Source organism: Erigeron canadensis, chromosome 4 (genome assembly GCF_010389155.1).
Source record: "Erigeron canadensis isolate Cc75 chromosome 4, C_canadensis_v1, whole genome shotgun sequence".
NCBI lineage: Eukaryota > Viridiplantae > Streptophyta > Magnoliopsida > Asterales > Asteraceae > Erigeron > Erigeron canadensis.
In genome coordinates this window covers 18638143-18655267 of record NC_057764.1, presented here as the reverse complement: position 1 = coordinate 18655267, position 17125 = coordinate 18638143, and the positions used below count along the sequence as shown (strand labels likewise).

General features: G+C 34.3%; 1 protein-coding gene across 1 annotated transcript; it reads right to left on the bottom strand.

Annotated features, from left to right (window-relative positions):
- Nucleotides 1-750: 750 nt before the first annotated feature.
- LOC122597083 lies at nucleotides 751-3009 on the bottom strand. Its single transcript, XM_043769716.1, has 2 exons — nucleotides 2334-3009; nucleotides 751-1466 (listed from the first exon to the last, which is right to left on the bottom strand). Exons 1-2 carry the CDS (start codon nucleotides 3007-3009, stop codon nucleotides 1063-1065), a joined length of 1080 nt encoding a protein of 359 aa, XP_043625651.1. The 3' UTR covers nucleotides 751-1062.
- Between the last annotated feature and the right edge of the window lie 14116 nt (nucleotides 3010-17125).

Sequence of the window (17125 nt, the reverse complement as noted above, 5' to 3'; positions counted from 1 at the left end):
CACATATTTTTTTAATATTCAACAAAATAATTATTATAAATACATAATTTTGTATTTTAACAAAGTTTGAATTGATTAAATACACTATAATATATCCATATATGTGGACTTAGGATCGTTCAAGTCACCAAAACATGTTATGTTAGACTACCTACATCAGTTAACCAATCCAACCTAATCTTCAATTAAAAATTAATGTCCATCTCTTCCACCTATAAAACCAAATCTAACTCAAATTTTCACTCTCATCCACAACCCAACCTAAACCAATTTTTTATTATATTAAAATGATTTATTATTTTTATAATATTAAAACTTTTTACTATAAACTAAAATAAATAAATTACTTTTATGATAGTCATGTAAAGTATCTCAAAAAACTAATTAAAAAAAATACAAATTTAGTAAAATAAAAATATTTCACATCAAATAGTTTTATCAAAAACTAATATTCTTATTTTGTTTCGAAATCCAAATCAAATAGTTTTATCAAAAAGAAATTACGTTTTTTAAAATAGCTCGTTTTAGAGGCCAGATTGTATAGGATCGAAGTATACTTTCCTTTTTTTATAATTTAATATTCTACAATCCAATCTAAAGTTCACTCTTACTAATTAATATAGCATGCTGGTAATAGATGCAGTATACAAATCGCGATATCATAACATTACATTGAAATTTACATAAGTACACCATCCACTTCAAAACAAAAAATAAACTACAAAGAGAGAAATAAAAGAAGCCCCACAAAAATAGAATAAACCCATATATGAAAACCAAAAAGAATACTACAGTACTAAAATAAAAAATAGTACATGTAACAACTATGATGCATCGTTTTCATAACTATGCTTTGAAACCCCACGATAGTTAATGGGCAAAAACGTTTCCTTTTCATATATTGTTTCTTTTTAATACTTAATACTGTGCTAAAACTAAAGTGATAAAAATAGTTTATATTTTCAAATTTCAAATATATATAGTATTAACAAGACTATATATTAATTATAGGAATCCTATATTATATTATAGTATCTTTTTAATAAAACTTTATATTAGTGACTAATGTGCCCCACGGTTAACCTTCTCCTTATGCTTATTTAGGGACTGTTGTCGTTGTAATTTCATGTCATCATTAAACTTCTTTATAAACGCTTCAACTCGTTTGTTTAACTCATCATGACTCAATGACCCTTCTTTCTTCAAATTTTCTCCTGATGAGTTTGGCTGCAAATACTGGTTCTCGTTTTCGTAATTTGTTCGGTCCTTAAACGTCTCGGATTTTTTCACAACCTTCGATTTTACACTGCTAGTTGAAACATTGAGCGCGACGTTATCGTTCTTGAACGTGTCGGATTTCTTTAGGTCCCTATTTAATGGCATTTGACGCCCGTCCGTTATCATCTTCCATGTAGTTTCCATTGATTCATGCTTTTTTGGCCTTAGCACTCTCAACGCTCTCGTGCCTATCCAAAGTTAATTTCATTTTAAAATTTAACACCGTCAACAATTGTAATAAATATTGATTACTAATTAAAGTACAACAACGATAAAGCTAAATATATACTAAGAAAGAATAATAACCGTTACGCGGTTAAATTGTATATATGAGTATAAAAGATACAAAATATCATGTTATTTTGTTTTATTCATGCATATGGATGTTTATCTATACTTCGTATTTTTAGATACGACCGTTTTGTAAATTAATGTCTAAAAATTAGAGCACTGGTCCTGAGTATTTAAGTGTCTAGGACGAACTGAAAAAAGGCCTAAATATGGTTCCTAGTGAATTAAAAAAATAATATGTTAAAAAAATCATAGGTATCAAAATGAGAATACATATATCATAATGAGTATAAAGAAAGATAAAGAAAGGAATTTGTTAGCAATTTGGTTAAGAGACATATATATATATATATATATGGACATATGGTTAACGAAACCAAATTTTTAAATGATACGATTATTATGCACAGCTAGCTAGTGTTCGAACCAATAAATTAGTAGTACTTAAAAAATCATGTTTTTTTCAAAAGTTTAGAAAGGCCGTACTTAATTATCTATACAAAGAAACTATAGTTAATTAACTATACGCGGTGTCTGTTAGACATAAATGACTTTTGTTATATATTATTAAGATTGATTTTGAAATATTATCACTAATTATTACCTTAATATAAACATCACTTGGTTAATTATACAGTATTACATAATACAATTACTTAATTATAAAAATAAAAACCTCAAAGTTTGAACTAAAAAGGTGCATAAATTAAAATAATTAATAAAATGTATTCTCCGATGTTATTTAATGTTGTAACAAAACATACCTTCCGGACTAGTTGCTTTTGTCTGTTTGCGTGATTGGGCGAATCTGGAAGAAAGAAGTCGTTTATCTCTGATCGGAATATCAAGCTCCAATTCAACTTTAATCCTTCTGTTAGAAAGTTGACGAGAAACAATGACGTCACCCTGTGACATATTCTGCCACGTGGTAACATTATTCTCATTTTCTTCATTTACTCCATCAACTTCTAAACCACCACTCATCACCACTGGCCGACCATCATCAACAATAACACGTTTAGTCTCATACACTACACGTTTAGGTTCGACTATCGGCTCGATATCGTAACTTGGTTCGGTCACAACTGGACCCACACCATGGTTCGGTTGGCTAACATTAACCACCTGGTTTTGGTATTGGTTTTGATTATAATTAATGTCATGGTTGTTGTTATTTTGGAAATGCGTTGAGGCATAAATAGAGATAATAATTATATTGAGTATAATGTAAAGATAAGGTGGTTTAAGCCAAGAAATGATAATGGACCAAGTGGCTGGGAGGTCTGTTATTGCAAAATTGAGCATTAAAGGAATGAAGAGTTTTGTTACCAAATATGCGATAGATATCACGCCGGTGGTGATTAACAAAGATTTCATTGAAAGAATCCATGAGTTGCTTGATGATGATGATGATGATGATGATGATGACGGGAATGTCATTTTATTTAGAATATTAAAGTATTTTAGTATTGATTTGTTGTGATGGTAGATCGAGAGGAATGTTTTGGATTACTTTTGGATTTAGAATGCAAAGGTTGGGAGGTGCCAACGGTATAAAAATAGAATAAAGTTACATATCAGTCCAATAAGTTTTGGTTATTGGTATATTTAGTACTTGGAAATGTTACGTTTGCTATATCACACTATCATAGTGAGAAAGCAAATAAAACCTAGCTCAACTGACAGATGCATCCTTAGTTTTTCTCACAGGTTTTAAGTTTTCTCACAGGTTTTGAGTTTTCTCACAGGTCTTGGGTTCGGCTCTTAAATAAAAATACAATTTATATTATATATATATATATATGGGGGAAGTGAGTATGGGGTTGTCCCCCATCTAAGCTTAGATGGGAAACCCCTTACATTTGGTTTTATAATCATAAAAATCATAGGAGGCCATATATTTATTTAAAATTCAAACAAATATTAAAATATTTGTATGTGAGGGGTTCCTCATCTAAGCTTAGATGGGGACAACCTCATATCTATATATTTATTAAAACAATAAGAATTATAACCTTTTAAAGACCTCCTCAATATAAAGTTATTTTTAAAATTTGCCACATAGGTTTTTATCCTATGTGTCATTATCACATTTTTTTGACAATATTTATCCATTAAATATTAAATAAAAAAGATATTTATACACAAACTTAAGAAACCAAATCCCTTATATTTAAGAAACAAATCCCATATCCAAAAAAGAAAACTAAAACCGTATAAACTTAAATATGAGTTTAAATTTTCTATATATCTTTTTTTTTCCTGTAAAAGCAATATTCTTTATCTAACTTTTTTGATCTTGGATTCATTTAATCAAATCGTATATTATCAAAATCGTTTCATTATAGGAATTTAAATATTTTTTAACTAGATAATGATATCACAATTTGATTCATTGAAGTTACGGGTTATGTGGGTTCATTTCTTTCATGGGTAGCAATTGTTTTAATAAAAACATGGGTTGTAATTATAATTATTCCTGATCAAATACGATATTTAGGGCAAATATGCAGCTACAAGATACTGTCAATCTCATTTAAACTAATTTTTACTATCCAAGTAGCACAACACCATTAGGTTTCTAAATATGTTCAACTAAGTTTATTTTTTTTTTTTTGTATTTAAATGTTGAACATTATATATATTATTGATTTCAATGTCAATATTAAAACTTTTAAAAAATAAGTTTAATATCCGCACATCGTACGGGTAAAAAACCTTGTATATATATATATATATATATTAGTTTTGTTAGTATTTGTGCGTCCAATCCCGGTTACCTAGAATGGAAAATGTGGGTTGAATGTGGTTGATATCTGGCGATTCTCTTGCGGTAAGGCTATGCCTTTTGTACGCCAAATATGTGTGTGTTTTGTGATGATTTGCTTAGCCCCTTTTTTCTCTTATTTATAGGGGATTCGTGACTTAGTCCCCAAGTAGGGTTTCCTTCGTCAAGCATATCACTTCCGAGAATAAGTTATATGATATTATCTCGTTTCCTAAATTATGGGATTCTTGATAAGTACGTATCATTTCCTTCCTTATCAAAAATTCAGATTATCCTGGGTGTACCCTGCGTGTCTCTGGCTGGATGGATATGTCATCAAGCCCCCGAGTCTAATGGGGTGACTCCTAGCTACTTCCTTTATTAGACTCCTGGGTATACCCTGCGTATTAGACTCCTAGGCTACTTCCTTTATTGTGCTCCATCTGTCATAAACCATAAATTGTAGGGGTGTTATGTAAAAAATTTTGGTAGGCTTAGGTATTAACTCAAAGTCGATGGTCCGCGAAATCAGTAGACGGCCAACATGAATTTAATTTTAAGTTTGTTAAATGTTTTTTGAGAAAATTATTAAACACTTTGCATTGTGCGTTTATCTATACTCCCTTATAAAGAGTATTGAATTTCTTAAATTCAGCATATTTTTTCTTTCCAAAATACCCCTGTTTAAACATAAAACCCTTATATACCCTCATTTCCCCCAATCTCTCTAATCATTACATACTCTCTTCGACTTTCTATTACCGTCCGCCGCTGCCCTCCTTCTTCACCGCCGCAACGCGCGGGCACTATGCTCGTTATTATAATACATACTAGATTAAGTTCATGCATTACATGGTATTAGTTGTCGTAAATATTTGTTAAAAATAATTAACTTATTATTCAAATTTAAAGTATAAAAATATGATAATTAACAATGTATTTAAATATAAACTTAGGTATTAAATGCAGTTCCATTCTAAAATGAATATATTTTAACACTAATTAATTGACTTGTTTTTTTTTTAATAATGTTTAAATCATGTAATTATATAACAACAAATAAAATCAAAAAATATAGTATATAAAATATATTTTTTAAATAAAGAGATTAAACAAATTTATATATTAAATAGATATAAATAAATAAATATTAAATTTACTTTAATAATCTTTTATGATAATAAAACATAAATACATTCATATATAAAAATAAAAATCACAGCCCTTTAAATTTGTTTCTTTTTTAAATATTAAGTCGATAGGTATAATGACTTATCCATATATAAAATCATATATAAATTATAAATAGATTAAATAAAATAAAAGATGCAAAAGGATTAAAGAGGGCCTCTCTAACCGGTGAAGGTGGGTGTCCACTAACGGCCATTCCTAGCTCGGCTCCGATAACGCAATTCCGGGAGGAGTCGGTAGATACAGTGATGTGAATCAAAATCCCGACTTCCGTACTAGCCTGACCACCTGTTTTGAGAACAAGTAAGCTCCAATGCATGCTTACTTAGTCAAACTATCATGAGTTATAAGGATCATACGGTTTAAGTATGACCTAGTTCAGCAGCTCTCGGAGAGAATTCCATGATTCTATTTAGGCTATAATATATAAGGGGAATACCGCTTTCAATTTCAAAGAGCTCTATTTCCGCTACAAAAAGAATCCATGTACTTAACAGTATAGAGCCTTCCTCCCAGTACCAACTGATAATTGGACAGGGAAGTTGTAAATCCGTGAGAACTTCGGCTAGAAGAGAGGGGATACGTATTAAATATATTTTAATTTTAATAATTTTAATCTATATGGAATAAAAAGTAGTAAGTATTCAAAAAAAAAATTACAACTAAGCAAAATACATATTTGTAATGTAAATAAATATGCCCAATAAGATATTTTTATATCATTTCTTAGTTAATGAAAGTTTTATTGTTAGGTCTAAATTTACTGGACTCGCTCCAGACGTAACTACTGGAGCCCTCTGAAGATTTGTCCAGAAATTATGTGAATACCAGTGAACAACTTACTTGTATAGAAATCTGGATTCCACCAGATTTGTTCACTGGACTTCACTCCAGTCAAGATCTTTCCGCTGAAGAATATTCTCACTGAAGTCGAAGACTGAAGTCTGAAGAAAGAAGTCTGACAAATAGCGAAGCTCACTGGAAGACTTACCAGATCTCCTGACTGGAGTCCTTGTCAGTGTTCTAGACCTTACAAGTCTGAACACTGATTACGAGGAATTGACTTTATGCCTTTACATGCCTTTAACTGGACAATCCATTTGTCTTTTGTTAAAAGCCTTACACGCATGTAAAGGTGGTTGGTTATTTAGATGACAAGTCACTATCATGTGACTTTATTCTTGTACTTTAGTCAATGCTTTTAAGGAATTAATATAATTTCCTTAAATGCATGTAACCATATTTGTACGGCAAAAAGAATATTATATTTATTCTTTTTGCCTATAAATACCAAGTCACTTCCTCGTCCAAAATATATACTTTTGCAATTTGGTGCCTTTGCTCAAATACTCTCGATCTAAACAGTCATACTTCACAACTTTAAGTATTTCGATCAAAGAGTTTATTTAGCAAAGATTAGATCACTTGTAATTCATAGGTTGTTTAGATACTTACTTTGTAATATCTTGTTCCGCAACAACCTTGTATTTTATTTAACATCAATAAATAAAATACACTTGAAAATTACGTTGTATCTCACCATTTACTTATTTGCTTATCTTTATATTGCTTCAGTACGTATTACGTTATATATTCTTGCATTTATATTAATCGTAATACTAGTCCAATCTAGTGCTTACTTGACGTTTAATACTAGTCATCTCTAGTGATTACTTGACTTGTTATTCTACACTTGTGGGTTAAACCATCGAGTAAGGGACTTCACAATTGGTATCAGAGCAGAAGGCTAACATACTTGCCTAGATCTGCATTCTCTCGATGGCCAACCCAGAGAATACACAAGGAAACCCTTTAAATACTGGACCTCCACCCATAAATGAATTTGAACAAACCAATGACTATGCTAACAATAATCCACCACCATCACCTCCTATTCCTGCTTCTCCATACGTGCATGTGCACTACTCGAATACTCCTGTTCCCAAATTCAGTGGGAATGGTGATGAATTTGGCACGTGGAAGGCCAGGATGTTATTACATGTTACTGGTATTGAGAGGAATATGCTTAAAATTTTAAATGAAAGACCCTATATTCCTAGAAGTCCTCTCAATCCACTTCTTGATCCAACTAGAGCAAGATCTGGGAGGGAAAAGAGAGAGGAACATTGGTCTGAAGAGAAAAGAAGACTTGTCAATATTGACACTACTTTAAAAGTCATGATCCTCGGAGCCGTTCCTGAAGCTCTAATTCCTACACTAGTGCTTTATCCCAGTGCCAAAAGCATGTGGGATGAACTAGTGAACCATTATGAAGGTGGTGATGATACTATTGTTACTAGGAAAGTGGCTTTAAATAAGAAGTACGAGTCATTTTTTGCCCTACCCAATGAATCATTAACTGGTACCTACACCAGATTTATATCTATCATAAACCAGTTAAGAGGGCTTGGGGTAGAGAAGGACAAGGACATACTTCTTGAAATTTTTTGTGATATTCTTCTTTCAAAATGGTCTCATATGATCGTGGTCTTGAGACAAGGTAAAACCTTGCATTCCCATACTCTGTCATCTTTGTATGGAGCCTTCAGATTCACTGAAGAGAATCAAGCCGAGAGAATTGAGGCAGAAAAAGATGCTATTAATCATGCTTCCAGTAGTTCCCCTGTGGTTAGTCATACTGAACTACCATGTGCAGCATTAATGTCTTCCGAGAATGTATTTTCTATGAAGAAGATGATGTCTGAATTAATGGATTCTGGAGTCATGAATAATATCTCTCCAGTTTATGATGAAACTGACAGTGATGATCTAATGGCTATGATGGCTAAAACGTTTAACCGTTTCAAAGCCAGAGCTAACAGACCCATTGGACACAATGCACCCAGTTCTTCCACTGATAAGACCAATTTGACATGCTTTAAGTGTGGTAGAAAAGGTCATTTCATGAAAGAGTGCAAGTCCAATCAGTTTGTCTCACAATCTGGTCCATCAACTTCTTATAACAAGCCTGATGGTAGCTACAGATTAAAATACAAAAAGCTTAAGGCTCAAATTGCTCTCATGTCTACAGAAAAAGATAATAATAAATGCATGGTGGCAAAAGAAGAATGGGTTCCCTCTGATGACTCATCAGTCGATGATGAAGAGGAAAGAGATTGTTGTTACATGGCTCTAGCTGATGAAGAGCATCTGGTGAAAGAAGATGTCACATCTGGAAGATGGGTGGACATTGTCATTAAAAAGGTAATAGATTATGACAAAGAAACTGATCCTGAGTTAAAATTGGACATTGTTGAAGCTTTAAACTCTAATTTAATGTTTGTGGAAACTGTTCGTTCAGAAATGTCAAATAATTTTGAAATAGATTTTTCTGAAATGACAAACTTACAATCTAAGTTAAAAGAATTGCAAGATATTGAACTAGCTTTCAAAGCACAAGTTTTGGTTACTGAACAACTGGTCCAAGAAAAGGAAGAACTGGAAAATCTTTTATCAAAAGAAAAACTTGTTATCCAGTCATGGCTTGAGACCAAGAAACCATATGATGTTGCACGTAATCAGTACCCCTCACAAAAACGTGCATATCTAGGGGGTGATGTTAATGCTGCTGCATTAATACCTGTTGTTGACTGACTGCCTAAAGTGTTAAAACCTAGCACTATCTATGATGAACCAACAACACCCAACACTTGTATTATTCCTCCTGTTCAATTGTCTGAGGTTAAGACTGGAGCTCCACAAATGAATGCTCCAGTCAAGAAGGTTAAGCAGAATAAACCTTTGCCTCGATCATCTTCTAAAGAGCCATAGGTTCAGAAAAAGAAGAATGTTGTTCCTCCACCTAAGCCAAAAGTACAGTCAACTTGAAAGGCTATGGTGTCATCTGAAGAAAATATTTTGTTAAGGTTGGAAAGTCAGTTTCAACTACCGGCTCGTCAAGTTCAAAGTTGTAATGCAAGAATTAACAATTTTGAGGGTACTTCATCTGGCCCTAAACAAAATACAAGACCTTTTTTCCAAGAAAGAGAAATCAAGCACACCTATTGACAAGAAAAAGAAAAAGGTTTCAAAACTGACAGTTCCAGTGGTGTTTACTGAGAAACCCACTATTTTTGAAAGTGAAATCAACCAGATACCTGCTGGGATCCATCCTTGTGGATCCAGAGAACCCATCAGTCAATGGGTTCGCAAACCTTTAAACTAATAATCTGGTGGATGTGCAGGGCGATCGAAAGAAATATATTTGGTATCTTGACAGCGCTGCTGGCAGGACAATGACCGGATGTAAGACCCTGCTAGAAGGACGAGTGGCTTATGTAAATGGGTTGAAGTATAATCTCATAAGTGTGAGCCAGTTGTGTGATGATGGCTACCAGGTGTTATTCAACATCTCTCAAGGCATCATATTTAATAAGGATTGGAAGGTAGTATTGATTGCTCCCAAAAAAGGGAATGTGTACATAATAGATATGGAAAGCTCTCCTTCAGAGCAGTGTTTCTATACCAAGGCTGATGAAGACACAAACTGGCTATGGCATAAAAGGTTGTCCCATTTAAATTTCAAAAATATCAACAAGTTGTCCAGAAAACAACTTGCAGATGGGATATCTTCTGTCTCCTTCAAAAAGGAAAGGCCATGTCCAGGATGTGAGATGGGGAAGCAGAAACGCATCAGTTTCAAGACAAAACAGAATTTTAGCATATCTGAACCTCTTCATATGCTTCATATGGACATCTTTGGTCCAGTGAATATTCAGACTCGTGCTGGTAAGAAATATACCCTAGTAGTTGTTGATGAATACTCCAGATATTATTGGGTAATATTTCTTAAATCGAAGAATGAAACTACTGCTGAAATCATCGCTCTTATCAAGCAAATTGAACTCAAATACAAGCGAAAAGTGTATCAGTTAAGAAGTGATAATGGAACAGAATTCCAGAATGCAACTCTGGAGAAATTCTGCACTGACACTCGCATCTCCCAGAATCTCTCATCAGCACACACTCCAGAGCAGAATGGAGTTGCAGAAAGAAAGAACAGAACACTGATAGAAGCTGCCAGGAGTATGCTTGCTGAATCTGGTCTTCCTAAAATGTACTGGGCTGAAGCAATTGCAACCGCTTGTCACACTCAAAATCGCTCAGTATACGTGAAGAGACACAAGAAGACATCCTATGAAATATTGAGAAATAGAAAACCAAATATTGGTTATTTTCACGTTTTTGGATGTCCAGTATACATCCTGAACGACTCCAGTCAGTTAGGCAAATTTAATGCCAAAGCTGATGAAGGATATTTCTTAGGATATTCACCCATTCGCAAAGCCTTTAGAGTCTACAACAAGAGACTGGAAAAGGTCCAGGAGTCAATACATGTCACATTTGATGAGTCAAATGAAGTAATCAATAAAAGGCCAACCCTTAGTTCTCCCTCGGAAAGTCCAATTATCTTTGGTGAATCTGATCCTATCAACTTCAATAAAGATTCATCTGAAGATGCTTCCAGTCATCCTGACTTGGAACCAGTGCAATTTGAAAAACCTTCCAGTAATACTTCATTCTATCCTTCAATAAGTTTCAAACTACCCTCTGAACTTGTTATTGGATCAGATGTTCGTACTACTCCTCCAGTATCAGATTCAATTGATTTTGAGCCAGTAATCCAAGAAATTCCGTTAAATGAAGAATTTCATGATGCAAATCGTGATCTTACAGATTCTGATGAAGATGCAATTGCATCATCACCTGATGAGGAGGTTGCTGGTGAGCCTCATAATGATGAGGAAATTGTTGATGAAGTTAATGCTAAAAGGGTACAACCTATTTCCCAGATCGCCCCAGATCTTCAGCAGCCTGGTGTGAATATTGTTGAAATTCCACCTAACCCCACTAGGCCAAGGAATTGAACTCGTCGTCTGAGGAGAGACGGAGTTCTGGTATCAACCCTTCCAGAATCTACTCATCAAGATTCTGGAAAAATGGGTCAGGAGACTGCCCCAGTAACCACTTCCCCAATACAAGTAGAAGGAAGTGGTGTAGAAGAAAGAGGATCTGGATCACCTCTTGTCATTCCAGTAGCAACTACTGAAAGTGGGGACATCATGGCTGCTGATGGGTCCTTGATTGTTGAAGAAGTTGAAGGGGAACAAGTTAGGCAGGTTGAAGGAGAGAATCTGGAGCAGGTGGCTCAGATTGATTTGAATGTTGGGGTGGAGAATGTACAAGTAGAGGACCAGGCAGGTGGAACCAGCCCAGATTGGGATATGGTTGACTCTCCACTATCTGAGGATAATGATTTTGATGTGAATATGAGTTTTCTGGGAGAAGAAGAAATTGATCGCACTATCCACTCTGTCTCCCAGTCAATTCTATCTGATATGCCTCCTCCACCCCCAGTAAATACACCAACACCCCTTCCAGAACAAACAACAACAATTCTTGAATCACCCTCTGCACCAGAAAATCAACATTCTGAACCACTGGCAGTCACCCAACCAACTGAAAATATCACAAGGGTGTTGCCAGTATCATCAATCACCAGAATCACCAATCCTTCCAGTGGTCTCTCCTCTTCTTCTTCAACCGAGGTCCAAGGCCTTTTTGATAAGGTGGCGGACCTGGAGAGATCACTTCAGGCTTCTTCTCAAGTTATTTCTGACTTCAAATCTATAATTACCAATAATCTAAAGTCAGAAATGAACATTTTTGCTGGTAACGAGAAAATAGTCTTTGAGAAGCTGGATGAACTTGTCTTGGCAACAAATAGAAATTTTGAATCAGTACAAGTTGCAGTCCAGGGAATCAAGGAGGATGTGGTGAGAAGTGTTCAGACTGCCATTCAAACTGAAATTGCTCAACCTCTGGCAAGATTGACTGGTGATGTTCAGAATTTAACCACCAGAATAAGCTCTCTGGAGAGCAGGCCAACCCTGGAGAAAAACTCAGTGGTCAGCACCCTCAGTGATGAAGTTGTTAAGAAGTTCAGAGGAAATATGTTGAAAGAAATCACTGAGGAAGTGTCTGAAACTCTCCTTAGAAATCTCCGAGATGGGTTGTTGCCTGAAGTTATGAAGATGATTGACGCCCAGTTGCCTCGCCACTTTCCTCAGGATCTTAAGATAATCAAAAAGGAAGTGATGCAGTTGAGGAAAACTGTAAACAACATTGCTCCAGTGTCTGGTCAAACATTTGACTCTTCTGACAGACATACACTGGATCAGGTGTGGAATCATCTTCAGACTGGAGATGCTTCCAAGGGGGAAGGTTCTGGTTCTGGAACAGAGAAGGTTGATCTCAGAAAAAAGATAGAAGTCTGGAAGAAGGATATTGGTGAAGATGTCACTGGTACTGAAGCCAGTGGACAAGTTGAGGAAGAGGCTGCTGGTACTGATGCCAGTGAGCCAGTTTTTGAAGAGTTCCCAGATATCACTACAACAATGAAAAGTCTCAAAAGAAAGAAAGTGGTATCTGGGGAACCAACAAATGAAGCATTTAAATACGATATAAAAATACGATAATTAACAATGTATTTAAATATAAACTTAGGTATTAAATGCAGTTCCATTCTAAAATGAATATATTTTAACACTAACTAATTGACTTCTTTTTTTTAATAATGTTTAAATCATGTGATTATATAACAACAAATAAAATCAAAGAATATAGTATATAAAATATATTTTTTAAATAAAGAGATTAAACAAATTTATATATTAAATAGATATAAATAAATAAATATTAAATTTACTTTAATAATCTTTTATGATAATAAAATATAAATACATTCATATATAAAAATAAAAATCACAGCCCTTGAAATTTGTTTCTTTTTTAAATATTAAGTCGATAGGTATAATGACTTATCCATATATAAAATCATATATAAATTATAAATAGATTAAATAAAATAAAAGATGCAAAGGGATACGTATTAAATATATTTTAATTTTAATAATTTTAATCTATATGGAATAAAAAGTAGTAAGTATTCAAAAAAAATTACAACTAAGCAAAATACATATTTGTAATGTAAATAAATATGCCCAATAAGATTTTTTTATATCATTTCTTAGTTAATGAAAGTTATATTCTTAGGTCCAGATTTACTGGACTCGCTCCAGACGTAACTACTGGAGCCCTCTGAAGATTTGTCTAGAAATTATGTGAATACCAGTGAACAACTTACTTATATAGAAATCTGGATTCCACCAGATTTGTTCACTGGACTTCAGTTCAGTCAAGATCTTTCCGCTGAAGCACATTCTCACTGAAGTCGAAGACTGAAGTCTGAAGAAAGAAGTCTGACAAATAGCGAAGCTCACTGGAAGACTTACCAGATCTCCTGACTGGAGTCCTTGTCAGTGTTCTAGACCTTACAAGTCTGAACACTGATTACGAGGAATTGACTTTATGCCTTTACATGCCTTTAACTGGACAATCCATTTGTCTTTTGTTAAAAGCCTTACACGCATGTAAAGGTGGTTGGTTATTTAGATGACAAGTCACTATCATGTGACTTTATTCTTGTACTTTAGTCAATGCTTTTAAGGAATTAATGTAATTTCCTTAAATGCATGTAACCATATTTGTACGGCAAAAAAAATATTATATTTATTCTTTTTGCCTATAAATACCAAGTCACTTCCTCGTCCAAAATATATACTTTTGCAATTTGGTGCCTTTGCTCAAATACTCTCGATCTAAACAGTCATACTTCACAACTTTAAGTATTTCGATCAAAGAGTTTATTTAGCAAAGATTAGATCACTTGTAATTCATAGGTTGTTTAGATACTTACTTTGTAATATCTTATTCCGCAACAACCTTGTATTTTATTTAACATCAATAAATAAAATACACTTGAAAATTACATTGTATCTCACCATTTACTTATTTGCTTATCTTTATATTGCTTAAGTACGTATTACGTTATATATTCTTGCATTTATATTAATCGTAATACTAGTCCAATCTAGTGCTTACTTGACGTTTAATACTAGTCATTTCTAGTGATTACTTGACTTGTTATTCTACACTTGTGGGTTAAACCATCGAGTGAGGGACTTCACATATATCAAAGAGGAATGAGAATACATAGACATGATTTAATTGGTGGATGTCATGTTTATAAAAATTGTTTGTAAAATGTTTGTAGGTCTAGAATTACTCAAAGTTTAAATGTCTTTTAAACCAAACTTTTTAATCAGATTAAATTTATTTAAAAGTTTCGCAAAATCTATAAACAATGGATATAATTTCATTAACTCAATAGATTCATAAGTTGCACGTAAAAAGTTTATCAACAAAGACGCTCTTAGGCCGCCCTTGTCGAAGGGTCTTCAACCAACTCAGCGATTTCGACGTTGATGCTAGCAAGCCCGTTGAGGGGCTCTTAGTCCTCTCCTTTTCTAATTTCAAAGAGTGTCTATGGGTTGCATGTAAGTCCATATGTTTCGAATTTTAAAACCAAATGGCTACTTCTGGTTTTTTCCTTTTTACTTTTTAGATTTATATACACCACAACCATTTCACACAAATTACTTCATTCAATTCATTTCACTACCCAAAAATGGCTTCATCTTCATCCTCTTCGAACACACCCATAGACCAGAGATGACGCTCTTTGAGGCGAAAGACGAGATGTTGTTACACATGTTGAATGACAACAAGTCCGAAAAAGAGTTATGGGTTGTGTTGGGGAAAATATCGGCACAAAAGCACGACCTGTAATAGGAGATCGACGAATTACAAGTGCCGGGGTGTCGCAATATCAACCTCGAGATACTTTACGTGAACTATCTACAAAGACAAGATTTCCAAAATGAACAACATAATCGCAAAAATGTATGAGCCTCCTTTCTCGTTGCGAAACCCTGTTTATCAAGCGGAAATGTGGCAAAGACATATTGACCCGGACAAGACGGTTAGCGGAGTCAAAAGTCCACCGGGATAAAACCCACATGATTTTGACACTGTAGGGCATTTCATAAAATTCTAGGATTCATAATTTTTAAGTATTGTTTTTAGTATTTTGTTTTCAACTTTGAACATAAAAATTTTAGTTTGTATTATATAACACTTCATATAGAGTATATAGACGGATTGAAGTATCAATTTTTAATCTTCAAAGGTTTGTTTTCACACAAGCAAACACACAAAGATTTATATTTTATAGATATCTAGTTATCTTTCTAATACGGGAAAAAAATAATTGTAATTTTACAAGAAAACTTAAGATTTCTATATATCTATACACTAAAACTTTTTGTCTTATTTTATAGCAGAGCTAAATATCCTCCTTACACTTGCTAAAGCTCGTACCCTCTTTCCTTTAATTTTTGTTTCAGCAGTTCGGTTAAACTTATTGTGTGGGTTTTTGAGAATTTGTTACTACTGCTTTGCTATATACAGGTGATATACTTACATATATTACTGATTTAAATAAATTTTTGATTTAATTTTGAGTACTACTATCCTTGATTATCTTCATTGATTGATCATATATTATTGCTTCTATTATTATTGTTGGCTGCTTTTACTATCTCTACTGTGTGGTGATACTCGACGTTAGTTTTGATTTTTATTACTTTGTTTGTTACATTTATTTTTAGAGTTTTTAGTTTAAGCTGTCTCTTCAAATAGTTACGTGAGGTCATGTCCTTCAGATTTAGGGGCGGGCAGACATAGGTAGGTTAATGCTAAAGCAAAGAGAACCTTTAGGCTTAGATTTAGGAGTTGGAATGTCGGCACCCTTAAGGGAAAGTTTTTAGAGCTAGGAGATGTCTTGACTAGGTGTAATGTAGACATTGGTTGCTTTCAAGAAACTAGGTGGATGGGAAAAACTACTAGAGAGGAGAACGGACAAAAGCTATGGTACTCTGTAGCGCCTAAATCGATAAATGCAGTAGGGATCATCATGAACGAACGTCTCAAAGACTTTGTTGTACACGTGGAAAGACACGGGGATAGGTTGATATTGGTGACATTGGTGTAACAAGAGGAGACAATAAATGATCAGCGCGTATGCTCCCCAGTCGGGTCTGGGAGCGAGAGAGAAGAAGAGTTTTTGGGACACACTAGATGAGCTTGTGAGGAGTTGCCCTGATGACCAACGACTACTGTTAGGAGGAGACTTAAACGGGCATATAGGAGTAGAGTCAGACGGCTACCCGGGTGTACACGGGGGATTAGGGTTTGGAGTTAGGAATGATGAGGGACACAAGATATTGGAGTTTGCCAGTGCACACGACCTGGTTATCGCAAACTCTTTCTTTCGAAAGAGGGATTCTTAGCTACTTACCTTTTAGAGTGGCCAACATAAAACTTAGATCGACTACTTCTTGGTGCGTAAAGGTAACTTTAGCGCTTGCAAAGATTGCAAGGTACTCCCTAGAGAGGCGGGCTACTCCCAACATAGACTGTTGGTCATAGATTTGCGCCAACAACATGCCAGTTTCCTCACTCCTGATCAGCTCAGTACAAACATAAGGGATAACCTCAGATATAATCCTTTTTTATTTCAACTCTGCAGCAGCAGCCCTTTGGTTAGCACCCGTTAGTTGGCCCTCAAGCTCAGCGATAAGGGCGTCCCTCTCGTCTATAACTTTCTTACTGGATTCACAGTAAGACCTCAGATGA